Below are 20,866 nucleotides of genomic sequence, written 5' to 3' on the forward strand. Positions count from 1 at the left end.
AGAAATCAGCTGATTTCTCTACCTCTGTTTCACAACCACCACTCAAAAGTTCAATACGCAAATGGCAGCAAACGCGTTCCCACACTTTTACAGAACTACCTGCTGGAATACTTCAAAACTATACAAAGAGTACAGGACTGGTGTACAAGTGAAGTTAAACTCAGATTATGAGGGGGCCTCTAAATCCCACCCTGCAGTTGCAATAATTCAGAGGTTATAGCCACAGGCCTCCTTAAGGACTTGTAGTATCTTAATATGAATCGAAAGCAACCCAATGCTAATCTAACAATTCATAATTGAAACACATTATGTAATTTCTGATAGTTTCTCCATTATTTGGGAAAGGAAAAGATCAAACATTCAGTTTGGTATTTTTAAAAACATGTCATTTTATTGTTTTATTCATATTTAAATTCAAATCACTTTGTGCCTCCCAGAAAATAGAAATCCCCCCCTCCCACTGCTGCTGCTGAAAGACACACACATACATAAAAAATATCCCTCTTATCGACCCAACCCCAACAATCCCTGCCACGGAAGCTCCACATCCCTTTTCCATGCTCAGAAGTTTGTTATTTCAAAGCTTTTGCAACCAGCTCATAAGCTAATTCGATTTCTTCGTCATCTGGGCAGGTGCTGGCAAATTCCTCGCGGGCATAAGCATTCTTGAGATAGCGGTGGATACCACGGAACTCCTCAGGGATGGTAAAGTTACGGTATTTCTTGCACACCACCTGTTAGGATTGTCCCACAACAAAGAGAAAACAGAATAGGTTATGGAAAAAGAAAGGGAACGTACAAACTGGAATTATTTATTGCAGTTGAGAATCTTGCAACATTTTCCTTCAAAATGTTGTGTATGTGTAGTTGTTCGTTAAGAATGAGAACAATGGCAGCAAATGGAAACAATAGCTGGCATCAGTATAGGCTACTTCCTGTTTGAAAATCCAGGAGCAATTTCCAGGAATGCTGTGTAACTAATAGCTTCACATCAGGGAATTCTCTGCTCCTCTCTCCTACTTATCATATTAATATCTTGGCTGAAACAATTTAGTTCAAATGCCACTCTTTAAAATACAAACACACAACATTTCATGCAATTTTTCTCAGGATATAAACCCAGAATCCATTTCTACACCTGAGCTCATAGGACCTCTGAGCATCCACACTGAGTCCTCCATTACTAAAATCCAGACATTTGAGATTAAGGACAGCTAAATTAAGAGTCAGCATGATGTAGTGGTTTGAGCATTGGACTATGACTCTGGAGATCAAGTTTTGATTTCCCGCTTGGCCCTGGAAACCTACTGGGTGACCTTGAGTGAGTCATACACTCTCAACCCCAAAAACATCATAATAGGCTCACCTGAAGGTCGCCTGAAGTCAGAAATGACTCGAAGGCACAAAACAACAGCAAAATTAAAAGAAGGAAAGTTGTTCAGAGTAAAGGGCAAGATATTTAGACAGGTTTCAGTTTCAATAGCTACTGGTTTGGAAAATAAACCCTCAAGGGTATTCTGAAGAACTTGGTGAGAGAAACCATTTTATCCAAGGCAGGGACTGATAGATTTTATGTAGAGATTATTTTAAAATCCCTATGTGATTGTCACTTGTTGGCCTGCTCCCCGAGGACATAAATCCCTCAATAATACAACAAAGCAGAGTGGCCTCATGTCGGCTGGTGCCTTGTGGCAGTATATGTGAGCAGCCTCCATTCTAAGGTGTTGCGCTAAATCATAGGATCTGATGTGAAACCTTAGTTTATAGTCCTTTGTCATTTCCTGCATCATCACTTAAAACTACAGTTGTTCAAGCAACAGACATTCACCAGGAAGGGGGGTCAGTCTAATATTACAACAGATATTACAACAGAGCTCATTCATCTTAAGGGAAGGAGAAAGGGTAAAAAATGTCCAGTTGTGCTTCCTACATTCATATTTACTATCAGATTCCATACAAACCTGCCATAAGAGAGGGCTAGATCTCCTATGAGCAGGTGAGAAAGACTGTAGGAATATAAGAAGAATGACAGAAGAACATAAGCACAGCTCAGCTGGCTCAGATCAAAGGTTTATCTAGGCTTTTGATCATTGAAAGAATTCATTAAATATTTCTCTCCTCTAGTTCATCAAAAATTTCAGAAACCAAAATGTGTTACTTATGACATCCTAAGTGGGGTGACTCTACTCTCCCTAAATGTTGAAGGTGTGGGGTGGGGGTGCAACTCAATGGGCAAAGAAAGGAGACAGTTGCTTGCAGTCACTACCAGTGATCAAGGCAAACATCTCCTTCTCCACCTACTGAGCCTCAGTGGCCATGGACTCCTCCTATTCCTTCACCTCCCTTTCCCACATGGCCAGCAGCATTTCCAGACCTGGAAGAAACTGCCAGGCAGGTGGGAAAGGGAGGCAGAAGAAGAGGAAGCAGTGAGGTGGTGGAAGAAACATAGAGTTGGTGCTGCCATCGCTACTGCCCATCTCTTTGGGAGTCATTGGTACCCCAAAGAGATAGGAAGCAGCTGCAGCAGTGACAGAAACTTCATTGTTTCATTTCATGATTATTACTGAAAATAATTTGGGGGTGTGTATGTGTTAAAAATGATCCACACTGGTTGTCAAATGTGCTAGATACACCACTGGAAGCAATTCAACTCATGAAGATCCAGCTGCTCTGTGAGGGAGGAAAAGATGGATGCGCTCTGTCTGAGAGTGCAACCTCATTTCTTCTCCTTCCCCAGTTGAGTTCAGATCAGCTGCTTCTCCATGGTCTGAATCACTTTGTTCCTCACCAGTAAGCAATGCAGCAGGGGTCCCTCTTGAGTCTTTACAGCTGCTGTGTGGTGGGAAGGTGCAGAACAGCACTTGTGATATGTACTTATGCAAGATCTTTGCCAATGGGGGTGTTCTGGCAACTCTTAGCAATTTTAAATCCTTTTAATTAACTTGATCGGCAACCAGTCTTCTAAATTAATATTCTAAATTTATTGTTTTATCATATGGGTATTAAGTTTTGATATAAACCCATTAGCATGTACGTTTACACCTCAAAATTCTGGTTCATTATCCTGTTTCCCACAAAGACTGACCAAATGCCTGTAAGAAGCCCATACGTTGGCCCCCGAAAGGAATAGCCCTCCCCTGTTGTTGTTGTTCCCGAGAAAATGGTAAACTAAGAGGCACACAGCCTCCACAAGAGGAGAGGTGTTCACCTTGACAATGTGAAGCTTGGGCAGCAGATTGCAGTCAGCCAAAGTGAGTTCATCTCCATCAAGGAATTTGCGGTTGGACTGGCCCTCGTCCTCAGCACTGTTCTCATCCACCTCTTCTGGGAGTGGTGTCATCATATACATATCCAGCACCTTCAATGCTTTCAGCAAACCTTTCTCAAGGTCTAAGAAATGAGGGAGAGGAGGTTGCAGGGGGTGGGGGTGGGAAGGAGAAGGAGGAATATGTGGAACCAATGAAAATTCAAGGGATAATGCATAACATCTGGATGGGGACAAGTAGTAAGTTTGAAAAGGAGCCAATGGGATTTGAGGTGAGAGGGTAATGAGACCGAAGAAATAAGTTAGAAAAGAAGAGAACCAATGAGAATGAAGGGAAGAGAACAGCCCCACTTTACAAAAAATTTAGGGGGAATGAGAAATGGGGGAGGGGCATCACAGAAACTAATGGGGAACCAGGAACAGTTAACTAGCAGGAAGGATTCCACTAAGAATTAAGGTAAAGGAAATGAAAAGAAAGGGACAGCCAATAAGAAGGAAGAAATTATTGGGACAATATTTTCTGGATGAATATTGAGATGACAGGAGGTGGGGGAGAGAGAGAAGAAACGTATCAAGCTTGAGAGAAAGTGATAAGAAACAAATGGCCAATAAGAAAACAGCAAGAAAGAAATGCCCATCAAGAAACCAGAAGACGAACCTGTAACCTCTGCAGCAGGGTAAAGTGTGTCTCTGATTCTCTTTTCCATCCCCTCCCACCCATCATTTTCTTGCCCAACAAGCCCTGGTGGCACAGTGGTTAAATGCCTGTACTGCAGCCACTCACTCACAAACCATGAGATTGTGAGTTCAATACCAGCCAGGGCTCAGGGTTGACTCAGACTTTTATCTTTCCGAGGTGGTTGCTAAAATGAGCCCCCAGCTTGTTGGGGGCAATTAGCTTACACATTGTAAACTGCTTAGGGAGTGCTTAAGTGCACTGATAAGCGGTATAGAAATGTACTCGCTATTGCAACAAGCCCACCCTCTTCTGTGGCCAGTAAATGTGCTCAGTCTTTACTGTGTGGAGTTTTTGTGTGGTAGTCACCCTCCCGTTTTGTCTGTTTTTCTGAAGTTTGGTTTTGATAATTCTGCAAACTTTGGGATTCCCCAAAGCATGCTGATCCCTCTTGTTCATGCAGTTTGGGTTGCATTACAATAATCACTCAGTTAATACAGCCAACAACCCACTGGGACCCAAAATGAGTATGAACTAAAAGAGGCAAGGTGAAAAAGGACAGGGAGATGGGGGAAGAGGAAAGACTGCCCAGTTAAAAGATAGTATTGGGTGCAGCATATAAATAGTTAGGATCAATGACAAAACAGAGGAAGTCAAACTATTACAGGGCAGGAAAAAGCAGTGGCCAATATAATGAGAAAGATAAAGTGAATAACTGAGAATCTTGCACAAGACAGTCAGTTAGGATGTGGGCGCCAAGATACTTACTGGTGTCGAGTGCAGGGTTCGAATTCTTGATGTAAGCAGAGAACTTGGCGAAGACATCAAGACCAGCTGTGTTGGACTCAGGGTTACGGGCAGCCAACTTGGGGTACCTATCAAAGAGGAAGCAGAAATCAACCATAAAGCAGGCTCACCCGGTGGCAGCACATCTTACAGCTCCTTCCAGAAGGAGAAAATATTCCCTTTCCCAAGGCCTCATTTAGCTCGTACTTGGGAGGGCACAGAACTTCTTCCAGAAATTCTTCAATCTTGTTAGTGTCTGTATGGACCTCTGTCCCATACATCAGGAACGGTAGCTGACCTCCAGGGCAGAGTTTCTGCACTGTCTCGGTCCTCCTACAAAGAGAGAGAAGCAGGGGAAAAACATTGTTTATATTTGGCGTAGTTGGTGTTAATTTGAAGGATACTGACCAAAGCCAAAAGGACAAGAGTCCAAAGTACATCTCAACAGTCAAAAGTGATTTCATCTCTTCATGTTCATGTGGCAGTCAATGGTGAAAGGGAAGATACCCCATAAAGCATTAGGAGTATTTCACCCACCTTTTGGTGTCCACTGTGGTTACATTGAAGGTCACTCCCTTGAGCCAAAGGACCATGAAGAGACGCTGAGAAAAGGGACAATTCCCAATTTTGGCTCCATCGCTGCCAGCCTGGGAAAAAAAAAACAAACACAACAAGGTTTATATGTCCCATAATTCACTAGACAGCTATTTCATATTCTGTAATAAGAATCCATTTCTCTAAATAACATAGCAACGAGCTGTGTAATCTTCTCCCAAAAGATGATTAACTGGTAGTAACCTTGGCACAGTGGATGTCTGTCTTGGTATTTCACTCTCATCTTCCAAAAGCAGCTGCAATAGAAATCCCTACCTCCTACCTGTGGGTGTCACCCTTCCCCTGATCTGGAAAAATGTCACAGGGAAATGATACTGACAGTCTCTAAGCCTGCAACCACACTGCAGAAATATTCCAGGCTGACCTTACTTTAACTGCCATGGCTCAATGCTAAGGAATCCTGGGGACTGTAATTTGTTGTGGCACCAGAGCTCTCTGACAGAGAAGGCAAAATTACAATTCCCAAAATTCCATAGCATGGAGAAAGTAGATAATAGGGAAGTTCCACAATACAGGTTGTCACACTGAAATATTACCTGTTTGTATTACAAAGATCAAGCCACCTACTTTCTGAAACCACACTGTCTTGTTAGGAAAGTGGCTGTCAATTTCACCATTGGGCATTAGGTGGAAGACTTTCCATGGCTTTAAGTGTACCCTGCAGGGCTAAGAAGCATAGGAATTGTTTGCACTGTCTGCTGAAACCTGACCTCTGAATTGCACTCTGTATATGTGTTGGTAACAAAACAAGTTGTTTATTAACAGGGCAGCTTCCTGGCCGGGCTTAAAGCCGCTCAGTATCTTGGACTTCAGCTCCCTAGAGTCCTTGATCATTTGCCATTCTAGCTGATGTCCAATACTTCTGGAAGGCTTAAGGTTGAGAACGTCTATCCGGAACTAAGCTGAGAGGAAGGGCAGATTTGTAAACTAGGCGGTACCTAATAGAACAGGGCTTAAGGGAATAGTTTTCAACTGTGGTAGTTTTTATTTAACAGTTATTTTTTATAATTGTACTTGATGTAAGTTTTGTTGTTGTTGTTTTTAATATAATACACTCTTCACAATTATTCAGAAGTGAAATACAGTCATCCCTCTGTTTCCGCAGACTTGAAATACGTGTCCCTTACCCATTCATGGCGGCAAATGGAGGGGGACAAAATGGTGCATGCGCCTGCTCCACCATTCAAGCCAATGGACTTGAATATCATCGAGTTTCCATTTTTGCAAGAGGGCCTGGAATTGATCCCCCGCAAAAACAGAGGGGCGACCGTACAGTAGAAGAATGGGATATAAATTATAATTCACTCTGGAAGAATACAATTTACTTCCTATAAAGTAGAGATTCCATATCACATGCATAGGCATACATCAGTTAACACAGCCTCCAGGTCCTTTTTAGTCTTTTTTTAGCAGTATCTGCATTGATAGGATGGTGGAGAAGGGCTGGAGAAACACACTTTTGTTGTTCAGTTGCAGCAGCATGTTTGCATTAAACAATGCAATAAACAAAGCATTAGCTGGCAAAGCATGGGATTTTACCCTAGTCAATCCTACTGTAATTGTATGTGCCTGCCTACCATAAGCAATCTCATAAGTAAACAAGCAACTGCCTCCAGAATCCCTTACTGAGTATATGTGAAGAGCAAAATAAAGAGAAATGGGGACAGCAGATAAGCTCCTCCTAACATGTTAAAAAGCACAGATCTATATATTTGGGTACTAAAAGGAAATCATAAGAAAAGTGGAAGCCGGTGAAAGAAAAAATCATCCCTTGATGTATTTTGCTATCGGTCTTCAAGTGTCTCAGAAGGTTCGAAACATTCTTGTTTACTTATGCAAGGGTCATCATTGATCTGGATGTTTCATTTCACATGTGCATATCAGTTTTGAATAAAAAGTTTGCTGAAATGCATCAAACTGCTCTTCTTTCTTTCCATGTTATTTCTGCCTCTGGTACCAAAAGTTCTGTTAAGTAATATATATATATTTTTTATAATTTTATTATTAAAAAGACAATACTTACAAAAGGACAATACAATACAAAAACACAAGCTTCTTATATACAAGATAAACATACATTAATACATTTTAAACTAGTAAATCAAACATTAAAAAAAGAAGAATATATATATATACAACAAAAACCCTTCAATCAAACCTAACCATATTCAACTTAACATTCCTGCTGTTATCACAGGAGGAGAGAAGATCCTTTCTAATCTTATACCTACCTAAACCTTTAGCCCTCCACTACCAATCCTTTCCAGCTCTCTCTCCTTCAAATCCCTATGTCTTGCTTCCGCTATATTACTTTTCTCCTACTCTTCCTTTACTAATTCATTTCATAATTCTACCTACACTTACCTTCTTCACTCACTTCTTCCCTTTTATAATTACTATATCATACTTTCTCTTCTTCTTTCCTCCTGTTCTTGTTTTAATCTTCCTGTTATCTCCGTTTTCACTCTTACATACATACACACACACACCTAACTTCCTTTCACCAGTATTTGTCCAATTAGTGGTTAACATTGCCTTTCTTAAAACATAAATAGATTATACCTTAGATCCACTAACCCTTTTCTGCAACTTACTAACACCAAAAGCAATTAAAGCACCAAACCTCCTTATACCACTATCTCTAATTAAACATTAAACTTACATAAACATTATATATAACATATTGCTATTTTACCCCATTTAGACTCTAAAAATTTAATAACTCCCATCCACTCATCCTTTGTCTGATCTTTAGTTTCGTCTCTTAACATTTGGGTCAATCTGTCCATCTCAATTCCTTCATAAAGTTTATAAATCCAATCCTCGATTGTTGGATTTTCTGACATTTCAATTTCTGCGCAAAGCAGATCCTCGCCAATACAACCATGTAATACAATATCTTTTCTTCTTTCCCTTTTATGTCATCTTGAAATATACCTAGTAAGAAACATTCCGGACTTAATTTAATCTCTCTCCCCATTATTAAGTTTATTTGGTCATTTATACCTCTCCAATATTCTTTCGCAAACCTACAGGTCCACCAACAATGGTAGAAAGACCCCACCTCCGTTTTGCATTTCCAACACTTATTGTTTGTATTCTTAGACATTTTGGCTATCTTAACTGGTGTTAAATACCAGTGGAAAAACATTTGATAAAAATTTTCCCTTAAGTTCTGGGAGACTGTAAGCTTAAAGTTACTGTTAAGTAATATTCAGGGACACGTCTACAGTACTTCATTAATGCAAGTACCCCTGCACTTGGACTCTGTGTACCAGTTGTCATAGGAAAGTTTAGGGGAGCCTGGATCCTCAATGGTTGTTGGAGTGTGCATGCATCATTTTAAGACTCTTGAGTTCTTGAAAGAGAACATAGAGCAGTGGTTCCCAACCTTTTCTATGTCCCACATCCCTAGCAAATGTCTCATTAATATTCGCACCCCCTACAAAAGTAGTATTGCATCTGAAGATGATGAAGTCTAATTTCTAATTTTTGAATCACAAATTGAACCACACAGAATACTGTGAGTGCACAATCTGAATTTTTTTTAAAAAGCTTTTAACTCGGTGCATAAAATGCAAATCTAAACTGAGCAATTACATTCTAATTTGTCCAGAAAAAAAATGATTGATGACTTACTCAAAGATACAAGCCACTCTTTGTTGCTGACATACAGCATGGGCAACTAGCCCATGGCACATGAGTGTCAGAAAAGACATACACAAGGGAAGTATGTGGCACACCTTAAATGGAGTACAGCACCTCTCCTATGTTCAGCTGACTAGAAGTAAAACCTAACCCTGGTTCAATATTTGTTACTGTGTGAATCCAAGTGGCCCCATTTCATACTTGGCATTTGGCTGACAGTTCACCATCACTGATACAGTTCAAGATGGATCAATTTGCCAGCTTTGCTGTCTCCCACCCTTGGATTTTTAAAAGCTCAAGTTCCTTCCATCCTCAATACTGAAAAATGTTTGAATTGTTTGGTGTTTTTTTTTAAAAAAAACTTAGTAAAAGTGAAATCAAAAAAAGTTCCCCACATCAGGGAAAATTCAAGAGATACGGCTAGTCTCAGCATGATGAGGATCATGTTCCAGTTACCTGCGATGTAAGTGTCAAAGGTTAGGAATCTCCTGCTTGGATGGGACAAACAGAAACCCTAATTCAACACAAATATAGTTGAACACACAGATTAAAACCAGATTTTTAGGAGCTAAGTGTTTGCTGCTCTCTGTCTTGATGGGCAAGACTGTCACTTTTGTTTTCTTGTCCATTCAGTTTTTTCTGCCTAATCCTGCCCTCCTGCATATTATCAAATTTGAAAATTTTGACAAATTCTTATCCACAACAAACTGAAATGAAATTCTGGTCTATTCCTAGTTACAATAACTTTGCGGGGTGGGTGGGTGGTGGGTGGGATTGAACCAAACCAAACCCTTGCTTGTCAATTCTCCAATTATTTGTGCTACAAGTCAGCACTCCTGAGAACATTTATGGCTGTGGAGATAATATGGCAACTCTTAGCAAGAGTTTGTTTATTTATTTAGGTATTTATATCCCGCCCTTCAGCCCTAATGGCTCTCAGGGTGGCTTACAATTATTATTTTTAATCAGACAGTTCCCTGCCCTCAGGCTTACAATCTAAAAGACACGAAACAAAGTAAGAAGGGAATGGTGGAGGGAAAAGGGATGAGGTCCAGTGGTTCTTCTCTCCCTCTGAGGCCTGGACCAAGGCAGATGGATTGGAGGGAGGGCTCTTCCTTCTTCCAGGCTAGTCCTGATGGAGCTGGACCTGCCTGATGAACTCCCTCTCAGGCCGGTAGATGGCAATTATGGAGGGCGGAGTTGTCACACAGGGACGTAGCTAGGGTTTTAGGAAGGGAGACTAAGTGTCACCATTATAATGGGGCTTGGGTGCGGCTGAGCAGCAGCACACACCATTTATCTTTCTAATGGAAGGGGGGGTCCGGACCCCCAAGAACCCCCCCCCGGCTACGTCCCTGTGCCACAGAAAGGAGGATCCATGCCTTAGCAACTGTACAATTATTGTGACGTTACAATCGCAGAGCCTGTTCCAAGGGGCCTACAGCCACCAACCTGTTACTATGGGGACAGACTGCTTTCCTTCAAATCTGCACAAAGTCTGTTGCCACAGACTCATTTTCAGACAGCCAAGAGCCATTTCCACAACTCAGCAACCGTTGCATCAGTCACTTCACTGGCGGGTACACAGAAAAGCATTGCTATGGAAATGCCCAAGCAAAATGTTGCACAGAGTCACTTGGAAAGCAAGATAGCTGCCTGACTTGGATGAATTGTTCCTATTTTCAGCAGAGCTGCCCAAATAAATGGAAAGCCTACTGTAGGCAGAGGGGAAAAAATTGAGAGCAGGCAGAACTATGTGTTGTACCAGCTTCTTTGAGAGGGAAATGTTATTACATTAAAAGGTTTAAGAAAAGCTGATTGGTAGGAATAAATGTTATTTAACCATTCCCGTGCTGAAAATCTGAAATAACTGTGTAAGATGTTAGTAAAATGGCGGTATTTTCACCGCCATCAGGCACAAATAACTCAAACGTATGCAACAAGCCTTGAACCACAATACTTTGTTTTTACACAAGGAAGAGTACTTTCAGGATCTCAAGATATATATTTCCTCAACCCTGTTGTTCATCTATATTAGGGTTGCCAAAATAACAACTGGCAAGGGTTCCTGTACCTTTAAAGGTTGTGCAGAAGAGAGAATTCCAACAAGTGTTTCTTGTTTCCTGGTTGCATGGCAAGCATCACATGCAGAAATTTCTCCTTCTCCACAACCATTAAAGGTCCAGGAGCCATCTCCAGTTTTCATTCTGGCAACCCTAATCCCTGTAGTATTCTACAAGGTTTTAGCTTTTTGAGCAAGCCATCTTACACATCTCTAGTTTTTTTTTTTAATCAGTTTAAGCAGCACTTCAACAATCTGTATATCCCAAAACCTCACAAATCACTTTCACGCTGGATTGGCAGAGATGTGGTGTTAAAATTATTTGGTTTTTTAATTGATAAACATCACACTACTGCATGCCAAATGTATAGAAAATGCTACCTTATGTTTTTAGTAGCCCAAGTTTCCAAATAGATGTACGATCAGCACTTAAAACACTTTAGTTTACAATTAGAGAAACAAATCAAGTTTGTTACTAAATGCTGCAATGTGTGCATGGTATCTACTCATTTTATTCCTTTCTACTCAATGAGCACCATACTCAGTCATCACTGTGTTACTTTGAGTCATCGTCACTCATAAGTTTTTTTTCATGTGAAGTTTTTAAAAAGTCAGATCTGAGGATTTCTCAAATCTGCTGACACCTTATTATTCACTGGTGAATAGTAACAGAACCACAACCATGTTGGATCGCAGCAAAAGCCTACCTAGTCAGCACTCTATTCAGACACAGTGGCCAATGAGGTTGTCACACTGAGAACTGGAGAGGGCTCCAGTCCCTTTACTGGTTGTGTAGAGGAGGAAATTTTTAGCAGGTGTTGCATGTTACTTGATTGCATGATCGACAACACCTGCTGAAATTCCATCTTCTACACAATCATTGAAGGTACAGAAGCTTTCTCCAGTTTTCATTCTAGCAACTTTAATGCCCAATCAGGTATCTATGAGAAGACTACAAGAAATACATGAATGAAATTGCATGCACACACCCATCTTCCATTCCCTGGCAACTGATGTTCTAAGGTACACTGCCTCTTTTGCTGGAAGTAAGCACTGCCCTATTTTTAAGATCTTGAGAAAGGCCTAATCCCAAATTCTAGAACGCTTCCCACAGAAGGTCTGGCTGTCCCTCTCATTCCACTGACAAGCAAAAGCCTTTTTCTTTAAGCAGACCTTTGGCTCTTAACTTGCTGTGACAGACAGATTTTTTTTTACTGGGGTGCATCATACTTTTATCCCTTTCAAGTTTCAATGTGATTTTAAACTCCTTCACCTTAGTATTTCAATAGAATTATTTGTTTATTGGTACTGTGCAATCAGATGAAAAGCACCCACTTTGCTGAACAGAAGAGATTTGGTAAAATGCCAACTTAAACTACCTTAAGTTCAGGTAGGATAGAAAAAGACAAAGGCTAGCTTTTCTGGATGTAAGATGTCTCTATGGGTCTTGTTATATGTTGTTGTTTTAAGATTTCAATGAGGGTTTCGTTATTTGTGATTGACTTAATGTAAAAGAATAGGTCATAAAACAAAATCTGATGATTTAGGAAACTACTTATAAAGCTTACCAAGATTGAACTGTATTAGTTTTGGGGGTTTTTTATGTGTAGAAGGGATAGGAATTTGAGCAGGAGTGTAAAAAGAAGTAATTAAGAAAAGGAATAGAAAATAGAAAATAACAATTTAAAAGAAGGCAAAGACTTATTTTGTGCATGAAACAAAGTTTGTGTATACTAAGGCTTTGGCCACACTACATAAATAATCCAGTTTGACACCACTTTAACTGCCATGGCTCAGTGTTATGAAATTCTGGGATCTGTACTTCTGTGAGCTATTTAGACTTCTCTGTCAGAGCTCTGGTGACACAACAAACTACAAATCCCAGCATTCCATAGGATGGAGCCATGACAGTTAAAGTAGTATCACACTGGATTTTTTTCTGCAATGCAGATGTATCCTGAACCATCAAAAAGCAAGGGGGTCACTATTCCAACCACCCATGTGGACGATTTTGGAGTGTTTCTGATTTTGGATTTCTGGTGATACTCAACCTGTAATTTGTTTTCTCTTTGAGACTGCTTGGGAGATACAGCTGCTGATGTTTTGTCAGACAGTAAAAGGGAAATTGAGAGGGGTAATTAGAGGAGTTTAATAGAAGTACAGTGGGCCCTTGATATCTGCTGCCTTTTGGTTTCAGGACACTCCCTCCTGTGGATACCAAAATCCATGGATGCTCAAGTTCCATTATACATAATAAAATGGTGTCTCTTCTATGAAATGGCAAAATCAAAGTTTGCTTTTTGGATTTTTTAAAAATATATTTGCAAGTTGTAGGTGGTTGAATCGATGGATGTGGAATCCTTGGATGTGGAGGGATGACAATATTTGTATTTGAGAGGTGATTGAAATGAGGGAAAGACTAATACCAACAGATGAAAAAGTTCACTAATACTTAGTAATAAATATATATTAATATCTGATTGATTTACTGCTAGGGATTATAATTTTGTTGTAAAATATTTCACTTTAAGGATTAATATTTGTAATATATAGAAAGGAGGTTGATGTTTTGTATGAGAGAGATATTGCTGGATTTTTTTAGTTTAATATAGTTTAATAATTTCGGAAGAAAAGATTGGAAGTCACTTTTATTTTTCCTAGTTTTCTTTTCTTTTTCTATACTGGTGTTTGTACTCCCCCCCCCCCACAACTTTTTTTTCCTATTTGTTCTTTGTATATTAGACACGGTGATGGATTTATATCTGGAAACCTTTAAACAAAATTTGAAAGAAAGAAAAAAGATCTCAGCGCTCTTTGGAAGGGAAAGGCCAAAAACAGTGTCACACCTTTTCATTCTGAATACAGTAGCCTTGCATGATCAAAGGCATGAACAAAGCTATGAATTTGCAGTATGCTAAATTAAACCATTGGCATATTTACCTCAATGCTATCTACAACAAGAGAGCTACAGAGTGGTAGGTGGAAGTCTTCCCAAGCCGACATTTGAACCCAAGACTTGCAGTATGCAAAAAGTATGCCACTCACTGAATTACATGGTCTCTCTCTCTCTCTCTCTCTCTCTTACACACACACACACACCTTTTGTTGTTTCCTCCACCCAATTTAAATACGTGCAAAACCATTCCGTCGGTATTAGTACCACTGTTGTTGTTTTTTCTTTACACAGTCTTTGTGGTATCTCTTCTGCATATCTTGATTTTCATTCAAGCATAGGAATCTCTTAATGGAAAAGGTAATCATCATTGTATTAATTTTACTTATATACACATATACCTGTATATATCAAAGTCTAGCATATTTCTAGCCTTTATGTGCACAGAGAAAACGGGGGAAGGATTTTCTGTGAATGGCTAAAAACCAAATAAATGGTTCCTAGAACAAACCAAGCCTGAACATTCCCTAGATGCCAAGATGGCCAAACTAAGGCTGTTGAGCCACATCATGAGAAGGCAGGACTCACTAGAAAACATGGTGATGCTTGGAAAAGTAGAGGCCAATAGGAAAATTTTACTGCTGTAATCCGCTTGGGTTCCCTGAGATTAAGCTGAGAGGAGCTGTTCAGGATAAAGAATCTTGAAGATGCCTCTTTCATAGTCTCCATAGGTTGGGGCCAACGTGGGGGCAGTTAACAATAACAACAACAACAACAATGTGGACAATGTCTGTTACAAGCACAAAAAAAACAGAGAAAGGCATTAATCAGTGTTCCTTTTCATATCTTCAGAGTTTCCTGCCTGAGATTTCAAACAAATCTCAGATTCCAGACCTTTTTACTCCTTCTGTTTGCTTTTTGTCTCCCTTGCAATACTTTGAAAGCCTTACGTAAATTGCAAAAATATATGCTGCTAGCTAAACAAATTCCATCATTTTTTCTTAATATGCATTCTAGCAACGGATTCTGGATTCTCATAATGCAGGGTACAGTAAAGACAGTCTGGGAGTGTTAATTTCCAAGTGGCTATTTTGTGGTGTTATCTTTATTTTCCCTTCCTTTTCTGTTCTTAAGCTATGAGATTTCCCACTCCTTCGTGTTCTCTCCCAACACTCACCACCCGAACAGCCATCAGTTCCTTTAAGTGACCAGTCCTCCCTGCCATGGTTAAGTGTTCTTATTATAACCATGATCTTCCCCTTTCAGTCATTACCAGTTTTCAGTTGTTATTTTTAAAACTCTCTTTCTGGTTGTTCAGAAACAAATCCACAAACCCATATATGGAGAAAATATGTCCTTCCTGGGAACAAGATCAAGCAAGAATGAGCCTTAAAAATGATAACCAGCTTTCAGGGAAAGGAGACATGAGTGTGAGTTGAGAGTGGCAGTGAGGAAGGGAGTTCCCAAGCTGATGTCATTCTGAACTTTAAAAACTTTGCCAGGCAGCTTTCAGTGCAGCCTTCAAGCAACTGAAAGGAAATTCCATTGGAGGCAGTGAGAAATTACATATGCACCCTGCCCTTTTGCTTATCTTTACATTCCACTCTGGAAAAGAATACAGAAGTCTTGATTCATGCCAGAGCCATTCCTAAATAACCTATAGGATCTGGCCATAGGCACTGACAGAGCACTGACTTCCATGTCAGTAAGGCAATGAATCTGTTCTGGGTTTTTGTCTGAACTTTAAAGGATTTATCCAAGGTTCTGAACTCTGCCCAGCACTTTGAATCACTCCTTTAACATTCATACTAAAACTCAAGAGTGGGTTCACCACTGCAGCAACATGGGACCCATTAGAAACCACTACAATCATACACATCTGATCCACTCTAAATAGCCAGACTGTTCCACTACTCATCCACAGGGAACTCAGAAATCCTGGCCTTCGTTTTGACTCATCAGAGCCTTCATTCCTGGATAGCATTTCGTTCTGCAAGATGCAGGTGTGAGAGTCAAATACAGTCAGTTCTCTACTTTTACAGCCTTGACCTTTGCAGATTTGATTAATATGTTCTCTCTAAGTATATCTACTGTATATACTCATGCATAAGTCTAGAAATGTTGGTCAAAAAATTGACCCCAAAATCATGAGTCAGCTTATCCATGGGTCAATGTAAGTCCTGTACTTTAACTCATATATATTACATATACATATACATATATAGTCACCTCCTTTCTCTGAGTCGAGAGGCAAAAGGCAAATGCTTTGTCCATTCTGGGAGCACCTAAAAGAAGCACCAACCCTCTCTCATCTATCCAGCCTTTAGGGTGAGCAGAATTTTGTAAGCTTTTGGCATCATTTTACTTTGCTTCATCTTTTACATCCTTTGTTACATGTCCCTAAGTTTTACCCTCCCCTTATCAGCAAGTCATATCAAAATCCATAATTTTGGCCCCCAAACCTGCCCTTGACTTATATGAGGTTGACTTATAGTCTAGTATATACAGTAGGTCCTACAGCACAACTCTGCCATAAGCCCACAATAGAGTTGTGCTCAAGGAACACTCCTCTAAGCATCTGTAGGTCTGCCAGCTCAATTATATAGCCAACATCTGGCAGATGCTGATCACAGAGCTGCACTGTAGGACCTAAAGAGGTATTCTCTCAGGTTTAAAAAGATAGTGGTTTTTATTTTTTAACTGCAGTTTTTCCATTTTCACAGGGGCTCTACACCCCTAACCCAGCAAATGTGGAGGATCCACTGTATATGCTTCCTCTTCTAAAGTGATCTGTTGGATTTGAATAACAGAATCATAGAGTTGGAAAAGGCCTCATGGGCCACAGCAGGTCAATCCCCTGCTCAAAGCAGGATCATCAGCTAGAGCACCCCCAGCAGGTAACTATCCGGCCTTTTTTTAAAGACATCCCACCATCTCTCTAGGCAATTAATTCCACTGCCAAAGCACTCTTACCACGTTCCTTCTAAAATTCAAGATTTTACATTTTCAAAATTCAAGACAAATCCAAGATGTTTTTATGATGTGTATATACTGTTTGTTCAAATTGTATAATGTTTTATACCCTTGTTGTAACCCGCTTTGATCTCTTTTGGAAAAGCGGGCTATAAATAAACAGGATGATGATGATGATGATGATGATGATGATGATGATGATGATGATGATGATGATGATGATCCTTCTAAAATTCGACTTAAATCTACCTCCTGTAACTTAATATCATTCGACCTGGTCCTACCCTCTGAGGCAACAGAGAATAAATCTGGCCATTCCACTCTGTGACAGTCTTTACTCTTGCCATTGTCTCCATTACACCTTTAGGATTCAGCAGGAGGACTGTTTAGGATACCTGGAACTAGAAAAGTAGATCTCTATACTATGTCCTTTCCTGATACCTCACAGGATTTAGCTAAAAGGACTAAACATCCTTTCCCAATATTTCATCCTCTCTTGAACATACTGTACATGATCCCTGGCACCCAGACACAGGTGCCTGAATGGTATCTGAAGCAAAGATTAAAGGGAGGGGTGCGCGGCAGTACTTTTAAGACTAACTGGTTTTTATTTTCATGAACTTTCACTGATTTTTTTCTTCCCCCCTCCTCCTTTATATGCTGCAAGAGACTAACACGGTTTAGACTAACATGGCTACTTCTACCTAGCTCAAAATCAAAACAGACTGGCAGTTAAGAAGTCAGGAAGCTGCCTCACACCGAGTCAGAACCTTGTTCCATCCAGTGTTGTTAACTTTAACTGGCACCCACGGCTCACCAAGGTTTCAAGCAGGACTATGTCCTATCCTGATCTGGAGATGCCAGGGATTGTGCATGCAAACTAATACACAGCAAGTGGAGGATTGCCAACACCTCAGGATAAATAGCCAGGGGGCTACCACGCTCCCCACTGAAACACCTGTTTCCGGCAGCAGTATTCTTGTTGTGTGCTTTCCAGTCATTTCTGACTTATGGTGACCCTAAGGCCACTCTATCACAAGGTTTTCAAGATTTCTTTGGAGACTTGCCTTTGCCTCTGAAGCTGAGAGAGTGTGACTTGCCCAAGGTCACCCATTGGGTTCCATGGCCGAGCAGGAATTCAAACCCTGGTTGCCAGAGTCCTCAAACCACTACACCCACACTGGCTACCTCAATCTAAATCAGTGGTCTTAAAACTGCTCTTTAGGTTCCCAGAAGCCTCAGCCATGCTAATATTCTGGGATTCTGGGAGCTGAAATCCAAAATCTCTTAAAGGGCACAGTTTGGGGACCACTGCTCTAAATGGAAGGGGTAATCTCTGAAGGGTGCTAGGTTTAGATTCTGAAATGGTATCCTTTAAACACTGCACAGTGAATAAATAAATAATATATACAGGTTGAGCCTCCTTTATCCGAAATGCTTGGGGCAGAAAAATTTTGGATTTTGTAATACCTGTACTCACAGATACATACTATTGAAATTTCTTGAAGATGGGACCCAAGTCTAAACACAAAATTCATGTATGCTTCACATACATATTATATATATAGTCATTCCTCCATATTTGCGGCTTTGATATTTGCGGATTTGATTATTCACAGATTTGATTAATATGATTTCTCTAAGAATATCTAGGTCCTCCAGTGCAACTCTATGGTCAACTTTAACTTAAAGTTGCACTGAAAGACCTAGAGATTCCTAGAGATAATACTCTACTAGGCCTTTGTAGCTCCTCCAGGGCAGTTCTGTGGCTAGTGTCTGTCGGACATCAACCACAGAGTTGCACTGGAGGACCTAGAGATACCTAGAGAGGTATCCTCTCAATAAAAACATGGTGTTTTTGTTATTTGCGGTTTTTCCATATTCACGGGGGTCTTCTGCCCCTAACCCTAGCAAATATGGAGGGACAAGTGTATAGCCTGAAGGTACTTTTATATAGTATTTCTGAAATAATTTTGCACAAAAAAAACCTCTATTGTGTACACTGAACCATCAGAAAGCAAAGGTGTTAGTATCTTAGTAGCCCATGAAAAAGGTTTCAGCTTTTGGAATATTTTGGATTTTGGATAAGGGAGACTCAATCAGAGTGTGTGTGTGTGTGTGTGTGTGTGTGTGCGCATACTACTGTGGTGGAAATTTCCCTATTGCAGTGCCTCTTCCAGACTCAGATGCCCTGCCAGGCTCGGGACGTGGCAGTTCTACCTGACAAGGAGGAGTGGTTGTAGCTAACTTTTCTGCTTGGCAACCCAGGGAGCTCCACCCTGGCATGAGTCTGAACTGTACAAATACTTGGACCTAACACCCTACTGGGTTTTAATATCCCCAGCTAGAGAGAAGCCTGTCCTAAGTGCATGGAGAGGAGGAGAAACTTTAACGACAGAAGCATTTCTGAAGATGAAATTTGCACTTGCTAAATATAGGCATAGCTAATAGAAGCTAGGAATGCCAATTTCTGGCTCACTTCACATATTGTAACACATTCAGTCACATGCTGAGAGAGAGAGAGAGAGCACTTTGCCCTCAGACTCCACCTTTTGCCGGAACCTTCCTCTTAAAGACTAGAATCTTGGCACCCTTCCTCACTCTAACTCAATATTTATGTATTTACATTTCTAACCAGGAGCAGTACAGCTTTAAGCACACATAAAATATCCTTTTAAAAAAAAAGTAAACTAAAACAGCAAAATTTGGACTGTTGATGCTGTTGTTAATCGCTATCAAGTCGGCCTCAGCTTATGGCAACCCTATGAATGAGCAACAGGCCTCCAAGTCATCCTATCATCCACAGTCCTGCCCAGGTCTAGCAAACTCAGGGTTGTGGATTCCATGATTGAGTCTATCCACCTGCAATGTGATCTTAGGTCCAAAACATATTGCAGAAATAATCCAGTTTGACACCACTTTAACTGCCCTGGATCAGTGCTAGGGAATCCTAGGAACTGTAGTTTATTGTGGCACCAGAACTCTCTGTCAGCGAAGGCTAAATGACTCACAAAACTACAGTTCCCAGAATTCCCTAGCATTGAGCCAGGGCAGTTAAAGAGGTCTCAAACTGAATTATTTCTGCAGTGTATTTTGGACCTTCCTCTTTTCCAGCTGCCTTCCACCTTATCATCATTGTCTTTGTTAATGAATCACATCATCTCATGATCTGCCCAAAGTACAGCAATTTCAGTTTAGTTATCTTGGCTTCTTGGAAGAGTTTAGGTCCAATTTGCTCTAATATTCATTTATTTGTCCTTCTAGCACTCCACGGTATCCACAACTCCCCTCCAGCACCCTTTTTCAAATAAGTTAATTCTCTTCCGATAAGCTTTCTTCACTATCCTAGCTTTCACAACCATCACAGAAATTTGAATCTGTACCACAGTGACAAGAATGTGGGCCAGAATCCTGGTATAATAGATGTGTTAGTCCTTAAGATGACTGTGGCGGGATACAGACCGCCACTTTGCGGTGGTCTCCCGCCAGCGCCATTTGCTCCGCGCGGGAGCTGCAGCAGCCAAACCGTGCGGCTCCCGCGCGTAACAAAAAAGAAGCTCCATTTCGGAGCTTCTTTTTGCGGTGCCTTTATGACGTTGCGAGGCGCCGCTGGCGCATTCGTGACGTCATAAGTGCCGCGACACGTCTGGACGCTATGCGTCCAGTACGTAAACATGGCGGCCCCCATGTGGAAGGGGCGCCCCCATGTTGTACGTATTCTATACGTACTAGGGTTAGGGGGGTGCGGAAGCACCGCCCCTTCCTAACCCTAGTACGTATAGAAGACGTACTATATGGCGGTTTGTATCCCGCCTGTGTTCTTTGCTGTAATGGACCACCACTTTGGAAACAGTTACATCTCAATCTCTTCTTCCAGTATCCATCCTGAACTCTTTCATGGGAACTCCAGAGAAGGCTGATTATCCCACATTCATCAACAGAATATTT

General features: G+C 40.7%; 1 protein-coding gene across 2 annotated transcripts in view; it reads right to left on the reverse strand.

The window, feature by feature from the left end:
* Window positions 1-369: 369 nt before the first annotated feature.
* Window positions 370-20,866, reverse strand: part of CLIC1 (chloride intracellular channel 1) — a 47,769-nt gene continuing 27,272 nt past the window's right edge. The window contains exons 1-6 of one of the 2 annotated variants that reach the window (XM_042454828.1): window positions 15,123-15,210; window positions 5,265-5,374; window positions 4,935-5,060; window positions 4,710-4,816; window positions 3,209-3,390; window positions 370-734 (exon numbers count right to left, since the gene is read on the reverse strand). In XM_042454828.1, coding sequence (XP_042310762.1) covers window positions 573-734; window positions 3,209-3,390; window positions 4,710-4,816; window positions 4,935-5,060; window positions 5,265-5,374; window positions 15,123-15,170 — 735 coding nt within the window. In that variant the 5' untranslated portion in view covers window positions 15,171-15,210 and the 3' untranslated portion in view covers window positions 370-572. Of the gene's footprint in view, window positions 735-3,208; window positions 3,391-4,709; window positions 4,817-4,934; window positions 5,061-5,264; window positions 5,375-15,122; window positions 15,211-20,866 lie in introns of those variants that run through there. The other variant, XM_042454829.1, reaches the window with a different exon arrangement.

Source organism: Sceloporus undulatus, chromosome 2 (genome assembly GCF_019175285.1).
Source record: "Sceloporus undulatus isolate JIND9_A2432 ecotype Alabama chromosome 2, SceUnd_v1.1, whole genome shotgun sequence".
NCBI lineage: Eukaryota > Metazoa > Chordata > Lepidosauria > Squamata > Phrynosomatidae > Sceloporus > Sceloporus undulatus.